The following is a 15,168-nucleotide window of genomic DNA, read 5'->3' as shown; positions in this document are numbered from 1 at the left end:
CTATGTAATGTGAATAGTGTTCTTCACTGTGAAAGAGTATAAGCATTGTTCTGTGAAATGTATCTTTTCAAATACTTCTCTGCCTTTTTTTCCCTCCCTCCCGGAGCTGCAAATTTTTCAAGCCTCCCTCCTCCATCCCGAAAGCTATATCAGATGAGGCGGCAGAAAAAAAGGACGCGAGACAAAATGTTCTCTGAAATCATGGAATCGACCCGCAATGAAAGAGCTCATCTGAATGAGTGGAAGGACCCAGTATCAAATACAGGAAAGATGCCGATGAACGTGAGGACAGGAGGAACCAACGTGAGGACAGGAGGGACAAACGTGAGGACAGGAAGACGCTCGAGATGAGAGGTGGCGGCAGGAAGATCAGAGGTGGCGGCAGGAAGATCATTGGTGGCGGGATGCAACGCTGGGGCTGCTGCGTGATCAAACTGACATGCTTTGGCGTCTGGTGGAGCTTCAGGAACAGCAGCAGGATCACAGAGTGCCGCTGCAGCCCCTGTATAACCACCCTCCCACCTCCCCAAGTTCCATATCCTCCTCACCCAGACATGTAAGAACGCGGGGGGGGGAGGCTCCGTGCACCCGCCCACTCCACCCCAGTGGACAGCCCAAGCAAAAGGCTGTCAGTATTTTAAACTTCTGAAGTGGCCTTTTCTTTCCCTCCTATCCTCCTCCCAAACCCCACCCAGGCTACCTTGTCAGTTCTCTCCCTCTTTTTATAATCAGTTAATAAAGAATACATGATTTTTAAACTATAGTGACTTTATTTCATTAGAAAGCAAGCTGTGATCGAAGGTGGAGGGTGAGTTGCTTACAGGGAATGGGTCAATCAAGGGGGCGGGTTTTCATCATGGAGAAACAAACACAACAGTCACACCGTAGTCTGGCCCGTGATGAAACTGGTTTTCAAAGCTTCTCTGCTGCACAGCGCTTCCTGGTGTGCTCTTATAATCGCCCTGGTGTCTGGCTGCGTGTAATCATTGGCCAGGTGATTTGCCTCAGCCTCCCACCCCACCATAAACGTCTCCCCATTACTCTCACAGAGATTGTGGAGCACACAGCAAGCAGCAATAACAATGGGTATATTGCTTTGGTTGAGGTCTGAGCGAGTCAGTAACGTGCGCCAGCGTCCCTTTAAATGTCCAAATACACATTCTACCACCATTCTGCACTTGCTCAGTCTGTAGTTGAACAGCTCCTGACTACTGTCCAGGCTGCCTGTGTATGGCTTCATGAGCCATGGCATCAAGGGGTAGGCTGGGTCCCCAAGAATAACTATAGGCATTTCAACATCCCCAACTGTTATTTTCTGGTCTGGGAAGTAAATCCCTTGCTGCAGCCATTTAAACAGAGTAGTGTTCCTGAAGACGCGAGCGTCATGAACCCTTCCCGGCCATCCCACGTTAATGTTGGTGAAACGCCCCTTGTGATCCACCAGTGCTTGCAGCACCATTGAAAAGTACCCCTTGCGGTTTACGTACTGGGTGGCCTGGTGCTCCGGTGCCAAGATAGGGATATGGGTTCCATCTATTGCCCCACCACAGTTAGGGAATCCCATTGCAGCAAAGCCATCCACTATGACCTGCACATTTCCCAGAGTCACTACCCTTGATAGCCGCAGCTAAGTGATTGCTTTGGCTACTTGCATCATAACAGCCCCCACAGCAGATTTGCCCACTCCAAATTGATTCCCGACTGACCGGTAGCTGTCTGGTGTTGCAAGCTTCCAGAGGGCTATCGCCACTCACTTCTCCACTGTGAGGGCTGCTCTCATCTTGGTATTTTGGTGCTTCAGGGCAGGGGAAAGCAAGTCACAAAGTTCCATGAAAGTGCCCTTCCGCATGCGAAAGTTTCACAATCACTGGGAATCGTCCCACACCTGCAACATTATGCGGTCCCACCAGTCTGTGCTTGTTTCCCAGGCCCAAAATTGGCGTTCCACGGCTAGAACCTACCCCATTACCAGCATGATCTCCAAAGCGCCAGGGCCTGCGTTTTGAGAGAATTCTGTGTCCATGTCCTCATCACTCTCGTCGCCGTGCTGCCGTAGCCGCCTCCTCCTCCCCTGGTTTTTCAAGTCCTGGTTCAGCATAGACTGCACGAGAATGCGCGAGGTGTTTACAATGTTCATGACTGCTGTCTTGAGTTGAGTGGGTCCATGCTTGCTGTGGTACGGCATCTGCACAGTTCATCCAGGAAAAAAGCGCGAAATGGTTGTCTGCTTTCATGGAGGAAGGGGTGAGGCTGTACCCAGAACCACCAGCAGCAATGTTTTTTGCCCCATCAGTCATTGGGATCTCAACCCAGAATTCCAATGGGTGGGGGAGAAGCGGGAACTATGGTATAGCTATGGGATAGCTACCCACTGTGCAATGCTCTGGAAGTCGACGCTAGCCTCGGTACATGGACACACACCGCTGAATTAATGTGCTTAGTGTGGCCACGTGCACTCGACTTTATACAATCAGTTGCCCAAAATCGAATTCTGTAAAATTGGAATAATCCCGTAGTGTAGACATACCCTTAGAGATTAATAAATTTGCTACTGATTTGGCTAAACACCATGTGGCTTTTAGCAGTAGAGGCTCATGCAGTTAGCTCCAGAGGTCCCAGATTTGATCCTGCCCACCAACAACTGGGTTCTGTGGACTTTACAAGTGGGGTTTCTTCTGGGACCTCTGGAGCTAAACGCCTGAGCCTCTACTGCATGACCTAAAAGCCACATAGCACTTAGCTAAAACTGTAGAAGACTCATTAATCTTTAAGTGGCTCAGTGCCACTAGAGTGGACAAAGTACCACACCCAGGAGGTGTGTTGGTTACACAAGAAGATGAATTCAGTGTGGGAGGTGTGGTTTTTCTGTCTCATCTCCACAGTCTGCTTTCCTCACTGCCAAAACAATAATTGAGAAAAACAGCTTAGCAGAACTTAAGTAGGGACATGGGAGTGTGTGGAAAAAATAATTAAAAACCAGAATAACATAGACATGCAAAACTCTATTTCTTATTATTCCTTATTTTCAGTTGCCCGGGAAGCATGCTACTTATTCATCTATATCCAGTGGACCTTATTCAGTGGCTACTCTGTCCTTCCTCAGTAGTCATTCGGTGTTTACTCCGTTTATTCACCTTGCTCTGTTTTTATTCAGCTCTAACTCCATGTTTACTCATCTACTACATATTCTTACGGTTTGTTCAGTTCTTATTGGGTGTTTACTCAGTTCTTACTCAACATTTACTTTTATTATTGATTATTTATGGAGTGCTTACTTAGGTTAGGATTTTCAAATGACCCTAAGGAAGGGAATTAGGTGCTTGAAACCAATTGGTAATTAGGAGCAGAGTGCCTAACTCCCTTAGCCTCCTTTGAAAGCCCCGACCTTAGTGTTTATTGTTACTTGGGAAATATTCATGCTGAGGTCAGTGGAATAAATCCTGATATTCTTACTCAGTTCCTATTCTGTCAAACTCCCAGTCAAGTCTCTGCCAGTGTTTATAATCGAGAGACAAGGCTTGTGAGTTAATAACTTTTATTGGACCAGCTTCTGTTTCTGAAAGAGACAAATTTTCTCACTACAAAGAGCAATTCATGCAGGTCTGTGTTTGTCTAATCTAATTTATACAGGTGGAGATTTTCCAAGCCCCTAGAGTATTCAGATGTCCGTTCCCATTGATTCTCTAGCGCAGTTGTTCTTAACCTGGGGTTCCCACACCCTTTGAGGGTGCAAGATGCCCTTTCTGGGGGGGTGAGACATGCCAGATTTTTTAGAAGGTAAATCATTGAAAACACAAATTAAGCACAGGCACATAAGTACAACTACTTTGTTTCATCAAACCTATGTATTTATTAACATTATACATTTTTTAACGATTACTGTAATATACAAACAAAAAATATAACTAGATTTAAAGAACTGACCTCCTTCAATGATTTTTGATAAGGGGTGTGAAAACATATTTTGAGAGCCAAAGGGGTGCAGGCTGCAGTAAAGGTTAAGAACCACTGCTTTAGCATGAGGTTGCAAGTGTGAGTCAGCAAAAGAGACAGAAGCTACATTCTCTATCTTTGCTGACCTTTTCTCTCTCCTTTGATGTGTGTTGCCCCTGTTTTAGGATCGGACTCCAACAAGAACAAAAACAGCTCAAGAGCATCAAACTTAATGTTTTCTCTTTTCTCCCCAAAAAAGGACAGCTAAGACCATCTTTAATACCATTTAACTCCCTTCCATAAGCAGAAGATTTCCATATGAAAGATTCTATACAGCTAAAAGGAAAGGGAGTAAGGGATATTGTAGCAATGAAATCCTTATTTAAAAAATTATTTTAAATATACTTGAACTGTTTTTGTTTGCATGTTTCTTTTTTCTCAAAATTCTTTAAAGGGTTAAAAAGATATGTAATGATGGTGATTAGCATAGGAGTAAACAGTAATAACTGAACATGAAACCCTTGACCTCATTGAATTGTATATTATTGTAAGCGTGAATAACGTTTTAATTAATATCTTATTTATTACTGGGATTGAGACATTGCCTTGTCAACAGAACAGGTCTTTTTGGGGAAAAAATCAAATTTCTCATTTTGAAAGTGAATCTTTAGTTAGATAAAACTGAATTCGATAAAAATTATTGTATTAAAATCTCTTACCTGAATCTATGACATATGGCCAGGAAATCTGTAGATCTCAACAGATATGTGATTGAAAATTTTGTGGGTTTTTATGTCTCACAAGAAATTAGAGAAGAGAGAGAAAGTCAGTTTTATTTTGCTATCCTACTTACTCACTGAGGAATAGAACAGAATATTCTGATTCAGTGATACTGCATACAAACTAACTTGATGAACAATGGGCCAGTTTTCTCTCTATATTGAAGCATCTAGTGTGATTTTCAAAAGCATCAGGACATTTAACATCCATTGAAACCAATGAGTTTTAGTTGCATAGGTGATTTCAAAAATCCCACTAGGTACCTAAATATCTTTAAAATTCTGACCCAATGTATCATAGTCCAGCTAGCATAACTCAACATGTCACATCTGCTGTCAATGGGGTCTGATCCCCAGATGGGTAAATCAGCAGTGTCAATGTGATGCATTCCTGCAACTGTAAAATGTAGTAGTTCCATTGAATTTAATGTAACGTAACTTAAATTTATTTCTATTGATGTCCATAGATCTGTCCCAATTTACACCAACTGTGGACCTGGCTTAGAAGGAGCAATGGAGGTAAGAATCAGGTTAACTCTGTGAAAAATTCCTATTTTAGAACATGAGAACAGCCATACTGGGACAGACCAAAGGTCCATCTAGCCCAATATCCTGTCTTCCGACAGTGGCCAGTGCCAGGTTCCTGAGAGGGAATGAACAGAACAGGTAATCATCAAGTGATCCATCCCCTGTCTCTCATTCCCAGCTTCTGGCAAACAGAGGCTAGGGACACCATTCCTGCCCATCCTGGCTAATAGCCACTGATGGACCAATCCTCCATGAATGTATCTAGTTCTTTTTTTAATCCTGTTATGGTCTTCTTTTTATGGTCCTATTTTGTGATGAAAGGAAATATTTTCAGGACAGCCACTTTGACCTCCTTATTGCGCAGACTGTAGATGAGAGGGTTCAGGGTGGGAGTCACTAGCGTATACATTATGGCTGCCATCCTGTTGTTATCCAGAGTGTTACTGGAGGTTGGCCGGATGTAGGTGTAGAAGATAGAGGAGTAGAACAAGGTGACCACAAGCAGGTGGGAGGAACAGGTGGAGAAGGTTTTCTGCTTCCCTTTGGAGCTCTGGATTTTCAGGATGGTGATAATGATGAAGCTATAGGATATGAGAGTCAGCAGGAAGTTCCCCATGGCCAGGCAAATGTCTGCCATGTAGACCATAATTTCGTTGAGGTAGGTGGAGCTGCAGGAAAGTGCCAGCGTTGTTGGGAATTCGCAAAAGAAGTGCTGGATGAGGTTGGGTCCACAAAAATCTAAGCGCAGCATGAGCAATGTGTTCACCAATGAATTGACAACACCCAGAGCCCAGACACCAGCTGCTAAACTGATAGTAATTCTCCTGCTCATCAGGTTGACATAGCGCAAGGGGTGACAGATGGCTACATACCGGTCATATGACATGATAGTGAGGAGCACAAGCTCTGTCCCAGCTGAGAAAGTGAAGAAAAAGAGCTGGATCATGCAGCCATCAAAGGAGATGGTTTTCTTCTCTTGCATCAGGTTTTCCAGCATTTTGGGCAGAACTGAGGAAGTGCACAGAGTGTCAACTATGGCCAAATTGGCAATGAGGAAGTACATGGGGGTGTGGAGAGGTGGGTGGAGGACAATAGCCACAATGATCAGGGAATTGCCCATGATGACAACTATATAAATACATAGGAATAGTGCAAAAAACAAGCCCTGGTGGTGAGGATGGTCAAAGAGGCCTAGCATGATGAACTCGGTCACCCTGGTGCGGTTACTGGGATCCATTGCTTGAATGTACCTTCTGTAGGAACAAAGATTAAAGTTGCTCTCTGGTGTTGTATCAGAAATTACGGCAATATGTTGACTGAAACATCTAGAATGACTGAGAGAGAGACAGATAGAAATCTTGTTTTACTTTAGACATTTCACACAACATGAACAAATTTAGCTATATTAAAATATGTTAGCATAATAATCTATCTCGGCTTCTAAATCTACATTCTCCTGCTATTTCATTCAAGGAGGGAAAAATAACACTGTTGATGTTCTCAAACAGAGGTGTGCAAAGTCATTGGGAATGTTTCTATCAATGGCATGAGTTAGGAGTTCATAATATAATCTTAAACATCATTCATACACCAGTAATATTATTAACTAAGATTCTACTTTCTAAATGAATTTATCAAAATCGATCTGTTGCAATATAGGATGCTGTTAGTGTGTGTGACTTATACCACACATCTAATACAAAATATAATAATCAAGGTGCACTAAAAACGGACTGGAATCGCCTTTAAGGGGCCCTTGTGTAAATCAGAAAGAGCTCCATTGCAGTGAATATGGATGATTCCCCACTCACTGGGTTTCTCTGTTATACAACTAGCGTAAATGAGAGGAGAATCGTACCTCCAAAATTTGACTTTTATGATAAGCCACATGGCAATATGTTGCCTCATTATTAGGAGTATCATTCACATGATTTGACAAGTACTCTATATTGTATTACAATTAGGTCTCCCTTTACTGTCTTCAGACTTCTCTAATCTTATTACTGTTTTATGGCTTCTGCTGATTTTCCTCTTGCTTCTACTGTAGGAAATCAGGAATATCTCCTTTGAAGTTAAGGGATTTATTGAACTGCAGAAATTATGAAAATGAGAAGACCATTAGGGTAAACAAATCAAACTTATCACGAGATCATATTAAACTAATTGATCTTATTTCATATTAGAATAATTTTTAAAGAAATTGTCACCCTTTGCATCACATTTCCAATGTGATTGCAGATTTTTCAGGGCACAGACAATAGGTGGGGAATCTTCCACTGTTTCTATTAATGTTACAACATTATATCTCCATTGACTTTAGACTCAGCTACAATTACAGGAACTCCACTGATGTATGTGAATTTACATTAGATTTGTATTGGTCAAATTCAGATCAAAATATGGTCTAAGATTAATAAAAACAGTGGTGGAAATGAGTATTCCTTCAAAGCATATTTAGCCAAACCAAAAAAAATACAACAAACCACATGAATGAAATTCAGCTCAATTTTGAAAAGAGTAAAAAGGAATTAATCACTCAATTCTCATCAGATTTCACTGGGTGTTGATGCCAAACTGTCTTAGAAAATTTGAAATACCAGCCTAAAAGAGTCAGAAAATTCCATTTAGGATTTTGAGCAAGCAAGCAAGAGGAATATTCTTACCTCTCATTCAATCTTCCAATACAATGAACAAAGCTGGAGTTTCAATACAGGCTCCGAGTGAGTTATGAGTTACTGAAGATAATTATTCTTCATATATAGTAGCCTTCTGTAGGGAGATCGTCCATCCCTTGTGAATCTGGGCAAGAGTTCACTCTCAAATAAGGCCTCCAAGGAGAAGGAAAATGGCAGTTATCTCAATCAACACAAATCAAGTTTCTAGATTAAGTTGACAAAATTCCTCTTGATGTCAGGATCTGAATTTCCCAGGAGAAAACATTGTTATCACTAAGGTATTTCTTTCTGAACATAGTGCTACCAGTAGAGAGAGATTCTGTATTCATCAGTCATATTGAGTAAATAAATTCTTAGGGGAAAGTCCTGGTCCCATTCATGGGATTCAGCAGGAAGGTTGACCTTGGCTTCAATGTGGCCTGGATGTCACCCTTAGATTTCTTCTACTATCAATGACACTTAGTCCACATAGAATGATCAGAGCTGATTGTCCATAGTAAAGGCCTCCAACATCTTCACTAATACAGTGGATAGGCCAACTTCTGATAACACTGAATATTGTCTTACTTCTCCATTAGTCCTGTGAAGTCAATAGGACAGATGTTAAGTTGATGTCAATCTGCTTCATTCCATCAAAGTCAACAGGCCAGATTGCCAACTGGTGTAAATCCACACAACACTCTCAAAATCAATAAAGCAACCCAGCAAAGCTCCACTGATTTGGCTCTGTTGCATAACAGTTAGGGATTCAATGGAGCTACATCGGTGTTACTGTATGCAAAGCCTTAAGATAGTGCAGCTGTTGAGATGTTCATGAGAGCCAAATCTGGTTTACAGAATAATCCTATGTAGGAAAGAAAACCCATCCTGAGTTTCAGATCAGACAGAGTTTTTTTCAAGGGTGGCAGTGATAAAGAGGGAAATCTTTTAACTTGTATAGACCCCATTACATCCAAGCACTTAAGGACATGCTTGACTCAGTGTATGAATCATCTCCTGGACTTCTCTGGACCACTCACATGCTTAAAGAGAAGCAGATAAGTTCTTATATTAGGGCCATAAATGTCATCCATAGTTATAGTGTCAACATACTTATGGAAATCCATTGTGTCTGTAGTCAGTTGTTGGCTGCATGTGTGTTCTCTCAGTGTGCTGCACTATACAGCAGACTTCGATCAAACTGGCCAAAAGAACACAGATTTGGTTCCGTAGGAAAGCCACTCAGCCAGGTTTATTGTCAAGGAAGCATGGTAATAGCACCTGGCAGATGCTGCGGGGATACTAAGACATGTATGACCGTTACAATGGACTCAGCTCAGTGAATGGCGGGACCTTTCTTTCACCGCTCGGCTGGACAGAGACATACCCTCTGTCACCCTCTTATTATATACTGATAGAAACAAGTTATGTATTGCCCCTCTGAGCTAGGTAGTTACCACCCTTTGCCTTTTACATGTTGGTTCAATCAAAAAATCACGCTGTCATCCTGACCTTATCTTTAGGAGGGGTCAGTGTGTCCCTGTTTTCTTTGGGGAGTGTGCATATACCATCCTTGGTTTCAGGGTATTCTGGTACCAACCTTCTGCAATGTATTTGTGTGAGTGTCCTGTGCTTCACACGTCTTAGGAATGTGTGTGTTTTTGCAATACCAGCCCTGTTCTTGCCAGGTTCTGTCAACTTGCAAGCAGGCATGTTTTATATCAGGGCCTGACTTCTCTTCACAGTCTCACTTTTGCTAACTTTTCTTTATATGAGTAGGGCCTGACTGCTACTTTAGTTCAGGTCTCAGGCCTCGTACAGGCCTCTTATAATAGGCCTCATGTTTCTCCTAAGCAAAATGGATCTTTAGTAAAAAATGACAGACTTTCTTTACTATTTTCTTTGAAACCTAAGTCCCCCGATGGTCCCCTGGATCATACTGTCTGTTTGACTTATTGATGTCACATCTGATCACTCTTAAAAGGTATGGGTACCCGCATGGCCCCACACTATGCCAACATTTTTATGGATGACTTAGAACAACGCTTCCTCAGCTCTCATCCCCTAACACCCCTACTCTACTTGCGCTACATTGATGACATCTTCATCATCTGGACCTATGGAAAAGCAGCCCTTGAGGAATTCAATCATTATTTCAACAATTTCCATCCCAGCATCAACCTCAACCTGGACCAGTCAACACAAGAGATCCACTTCCTGGACACTACAGTACTAATAAATGCTGGCCACATAAACACCACCCTTTACTGGAAACCTACTGACCACTATACTTACCTGCATGCCTCCAGCTTTCATCCAGACCACACCACGTGATCCATTGTCTACAGCCAAGCTCTACAATACAATCACATTTGCTCCAACCCCTCAGACAGAGACAAACACCTACAAGATCTCTATCAAGCGTTCTTACAACAACAGTATCCACCTGGGGAAGTGAAGAAACAGATTCACAGAGCCAGAATAGTACCCAGAAGTCACTTACTACAGGACAGGCCCAACAAAGAAAGTAACAGAACACCACTAGCCATCACCTTCAGCCCCCAATTAAAACCTCTCCAGTGCATTATGAAGGATCTACAATCTATCCTGAAGGATGATCCATCACTCTCACAGATCCTGGGAGACAGGCCAGTCCTTGCTTATGGACAACCCCCAAACCTGAAGCAAATAATCACTAGCAACCACATACTACACAACAAAAACACTAACCCAGGAACCTATCCTTGATACAAAGCCCGTTGCCAACTCTGTCCACATATCTATTCAGGAGATACCATCATAGGACTTAATCACATCAGCCACGCCATCAGGGGCTTGTTCACCTGCACATCTACCAATGTGCCAGCAATGCCCCTCTGCCATGTACATTGGCAGTCTCTACGTAGAAGAATAAATGGACACAAATCAGACGTCAAGAATTATAACATCCAAAAAAGAGTTGGAGAACACTTCAATTTCCCTGGCCACTCAATTACAGACCTAAAAGTCGCAATATTACAACAAAAAAACTTCAAAAACAGACTTCAACAAGAGACTGCTGAATTGGAATTAATTTGCAAATTGGACACCATCAAATTAGGCTTGAATAAAGACTGGGAGTGGATGGGTCATTACACAAAGTAAAACTATTTCCCCATGCTTATTCCCCGCCCCCACCCCCACCCAGTTCCTTACATCTCCTTGTCAATTGCTGGAAATGGGCCATTTTCATTACCACTACAAACAGTTCTTTTTCTCTCCTGCTGATAATAGCTCACCTTGACTGATCACTCTCGTTAGAGTGTGTATGGTAACACCCATTGTTTCATGTTATTTGTGTATATCTATATCTATATCTATCTATCTATCTATCTATCTATCTATATATATATATATATCTTCCTACTGTATTTTCCACTACATGCATCCGATGAAGTGGGGCTGTGGCCCACAAAAGCTTATGCTCAAATAAATGTGTTAGTCTCTAAGGCCTTGTCTACACTACAGGACTATTTCGAATCTACTTAATTCGAATTTGTGGATTCGACCTTATGAAGTCGAATTTGTGTATCCATACTAAATACACTAATTCGAACTTCTGAGTCCACATTCACGGGGCCGGCGTCGACTTTCGAAGCGGTGCACTGTGGGAAGCTATCCCACAGTTCCCGCAGTCCCCGCTGCCCATTTGAATTCTGGGATTTCCCCCCAATGCATGCTGGGGGAAAAAATGTGTCGAGGGTGGTTTTGGGTAACTGTCGTCATTGAACCGTCAATCACGCCCTCACTCCCTCCCTCCCTGAAAGCGCCTGCGGGCAATCTGTTCATGCACTTTTCTGGTCAGTGACAGCGTGGACGCCACAGCACTGCAAGCATGGAGCCCGCTGCGATCCTCGCCGTTTTCTCCTCCTCGCACTTTATCGTCCACCTCTTCCACATTCAGCTGCTGAGAAATTGGGCTACTTTTCAATGGTTCTGCAAGCACTGGGGGACCATAGGGGCCTTTTTACCAACATGAACGTCGTATGGCCGGGCAAGGTTCCTGATGCGTGTGTTCTCAGGAACTGTGGGCTGCTCAGACGCCTGCTGGAAGGTAGTTTCTTCCCGTACCACGAAATAACTGTTGTGGATGTGCATTTGCCTATAGTGATCCTCGGTGACCCAGCCTGCCCGCTAATGCACTTGCTCATGAAGCCCTATACAGGCGCCTGGGACAGCGACAAGGAACTCTTTAAATACCAGCGAGCAGCGAGCAGCGTGACCTGTGACTGTTCAGTTTCTTTACAGAGAAGCTGAACCTGCCCCTGTTTCTTTACCCAGTTACTGTTGACTCTCCTCTTCGGTTAAATACCCCGTTCTCCCCGTTTCCTCCACTTCCAAGACACGTGTAAAAATAAAATACATGTCACACTGTTACTGAGGAGAGGTTTCTTTATTCATGACTTTTCGTTAAAGGGTCGAAACTGGAACGCAGACTGCGGTGGGTAGGGTGTGCGCTGATGTAAAGACCGCCTCTAAACTCAAGGAATGACAGGCTCCTGCTCCTACAGCGGTCCGCATTGCCGGACTGCTTGTTTCAACAGAGCCTGCCATCCCTCCTTTTTGGGATTCTGTGTGCGGGGGGCTATGTGGCCTTGTGGCGGAGGAGGACGGATACAGATTCCTCTGCTGCGTGACTCAGCGGTCCACGACAAGGACCGCTGTATAAGATCTGTACCCGCCCTCCCCCGCTAAAAAGTCACATCCCCACCGCCCACACAGAACCTGGAAACCACCTCCCATACTGACCACGGTGCCTGCTGACTGCACTGTGTCTGTTACCCGCTGCTGATCCGGCCCCCGTGTCTGTACCCTGCGAAAGGTGCCTGTCCTATGCAATTAGCAACGCACTTCCCCACGCACCCCATTCAAACACAGTCTTCAGTGAGGAAACATGACGGAAACAGTACTTAACAGCAAAGTATTTTTATTACTTAAGTACACAGTTACGGGATGGGACTGGGATTGGGACTTGTTTGTGTCCGGAAGGGAAGGACTTATGCAAACGTAGGGTATGAGAGCTTTTGGTTACTTGAGCACTCTGCTGGGGTGCAGTGACAGTATTCACGGCCCAGGGCGGGCATCCTCCTGGTTATTTAGGGTGAGGGGGGTATGTGACTTTGTGGCGGGGGAGGGCGGTTGCAGAGATACTGCCGGGGGCTCTGTCCTGCAGCGGTCCTGCAGAACATACACAAGTCGCCGGAGCGTGTCCGTTTGCTCCCTCAGTAGTACAAGCATTGCTTGACTCGCCTGCTTGTGTTCCTCACGCCACCTCTCCTCCCATTCGCTGTGTGAGCGCTGGTACAGAGAGACTTTCTCCCTCCACTGCCTCTGCTGGTCCGCCTCGGCTAGGTAGCAGCCCACACATTCATCGAAAATCATGTCCCTTGTCTTTTTCTTTCGCCGCCTAATCTTCGCCAGCCTCTGCGAGGGGGATGCTGTGGAAGGTCTGGAGACAGTGGAAGCTGTGAGATGGGAAACAGTTAGTTAATTCCTTGCAATGATACTTTTTTGCGAACAATTAACTGAGTCTAGGCTGTCTCTGTGAATTTTTTATTGAGACCCCTGTGCCTGCTGTTGCACAAATCATTTGCGCGGTGGATTCTGGGTAAATGTCGCCAGTCATTCCTTCCTCCGGGAAAGCAAGGGCAGACAATCATTTCGATCACGTTTTCCATGAAATGCCCTGGCACACGCCATAGCGTGGCAACAATGGACCCTATTTTGCCTTTTGTGTATGTCACCGTATGTGTACTGTATGCCGCTGACAGAGGCGGACCAGCAGCGCTACACAGCAGCATGCTTATGCTTTTGCATGACAGCAGCGATGGTTACCAGGCATACTGCACCGTCTACCATACCATGAACTGGTAAGAAGACAGTAATAAGATGGTCATGGTTACCTGTCCTTTTGCACTGCGCCATTTGGTGCTGTCATAAGTGCCCCTGGTCGATCAGCCAGGGGCGCAAAAGCAAAATTTGGGAATGACTCCCCGAGTCAATCCCTCCTTTTTGGGTATCTAAAAATAGAATCAGTCCTGCCTAGATTATGTGCAAGTGTACTAGAGAACCACTGTATCATACAACCAGAGACCACAGCTGCTCTCTGTCCAATCCTGCATAAATTTTGAGCTGAACGCTATTCACAGGGTGTGCTCCTGAAACAACCCCAGCTGTTCATTCCGTTCTTCCCCCAGCCTTCCTGGGTTCCAATACCATTGTCCCCCCACTTGTGTGATGAAGTAATATAGAATGCATGAATAAGACACAGGTAGTCGTTTGTGAGAAATGAGTGGAAGGAAGCCTCCAGCTGCAATGATAGTCCAGAGATGACATTAAGGGGTGTGGAGGAGGGAGCCACTCATCCCTCTGCTAGTCCAGGGGCAATTGAATCTTTTCTTTACAATGAAGGGTGGGGGCTGATGGATCTCAGCCCCCTGTTGCAATGATGAGGACGGTTACCAGCCATACTGCACCATCTACCATGAAAAATTAGCAACAGGCGGCCTTGACCGACCGGTCCCAAGCAAGTTGGTACGGTTGTCATGGTTACCAGCCCTTTTGCACTGCCCCATGTGCCAATAGGCTGATGATGAGGATGGATTTCCATCGTTTTGTACCATCAGCCATCCATAGCGTGCGGGGAGCAAGGATGTTGGTGTTGAGTGCTGCACCATCGCGTCTATCTGCAGCATTCAGTACAGATACGGTGACATGTAAAAGAGTCAACAGAGGATTGTTTTCCCTTTAACTTCTGGGGGTTGGGGGGGTGCGTAAATTGCCGAGCTATGCCCCGACCCACCGCGGACACTGTGTTTGACCCTAGAAGCATTTGGAGATCAGCCAAGAATGCAAATGCTTTTCGGAGACAGCAGGAACTGTGGGATACCTTGCGTCCTCGTTCCCCCCTCCCTCCATGAGCATCCATTTGATTCTTTGGCTTTCCGTTACGCTCGTCACGCAGCTGCGTGCTGAGTCTGTGCTATGCCGTCTGTCCGTTTATTTATTAAACATACTTTGGACCAGGCGTAACGTAACATTTCTTCCCCTACTTAGATGCAGGAATCTCCGAGCGAGATCACCGTGAGGACAGGCACTGAAGGAGATAGAGAGCGCATGCTGCGTGAAATCTAGCACGAACCACGGACCTATGCAGCCGTGCTCTGGGAGGCAGTGCTCCCTGAATACCGCATGAAAGCCTCGCGCGGAAAAGTGTGCTATCACGGAGCACCCAA

At 44.5% G+C, this 15,168-nt stretch overlaps 1 protein-coding gene across 1 annotated transcript; it reads right to left on the bottom strand.

The window, feature by feature from the left end:
- Positions 1-5,544: 5,544 nt before the first annotated feature.
- On the bottom strand, positions 5,545-14,698 carry LOC123348753 (olfactory receptor 13G1-like). Its single transcript, XM_044986384.1, has 2 exons — positions 14,686-14,698; positions 5,545-6,479 (listed from the first exon to the last, which is right to left on the bottom strand). The coding sequence occupies exon 2, from the start codon at positions 6,475-6,477 to the stop codon at positions 5,545-5,547; it is 933 nt and encodes a 310-aa protein (XP_044842319.1). The 5' UTR covers positions 6,478-6,479; positions 14,686-14,698.
- Positions 14,699-15,168: the final 470 nt, after the last annotated feature.

Source organism: Mauremys mutica, chromosome 13, assembly GCF_020497125.1.
Source record: "Mauremys mutica isolate MM-2020 ecotype Southern chromosome 13, ASM2049712v1, whole genome shotgun sequence".
Classification (NCBI taxonomy): domain Eukaryota; kingdom Metazoa; phylum Chordata; order Testudines; family Geoemydidae; genus Mauremys; species Mauremys mutica.
This window is presented reverse-complemented; position numbering and strand designations above follow the sequence as displayed.

Bases quoted from the DNA above. Each gene is read 5' to 3' on its own strand.
- LOC123348753 (XM_044986384.1), bottom strand. From the start codon at position 6,477: ATGGATCCCAGTAACCGCACCAGGGTGACCGAGTTCATCATGCTAGGC.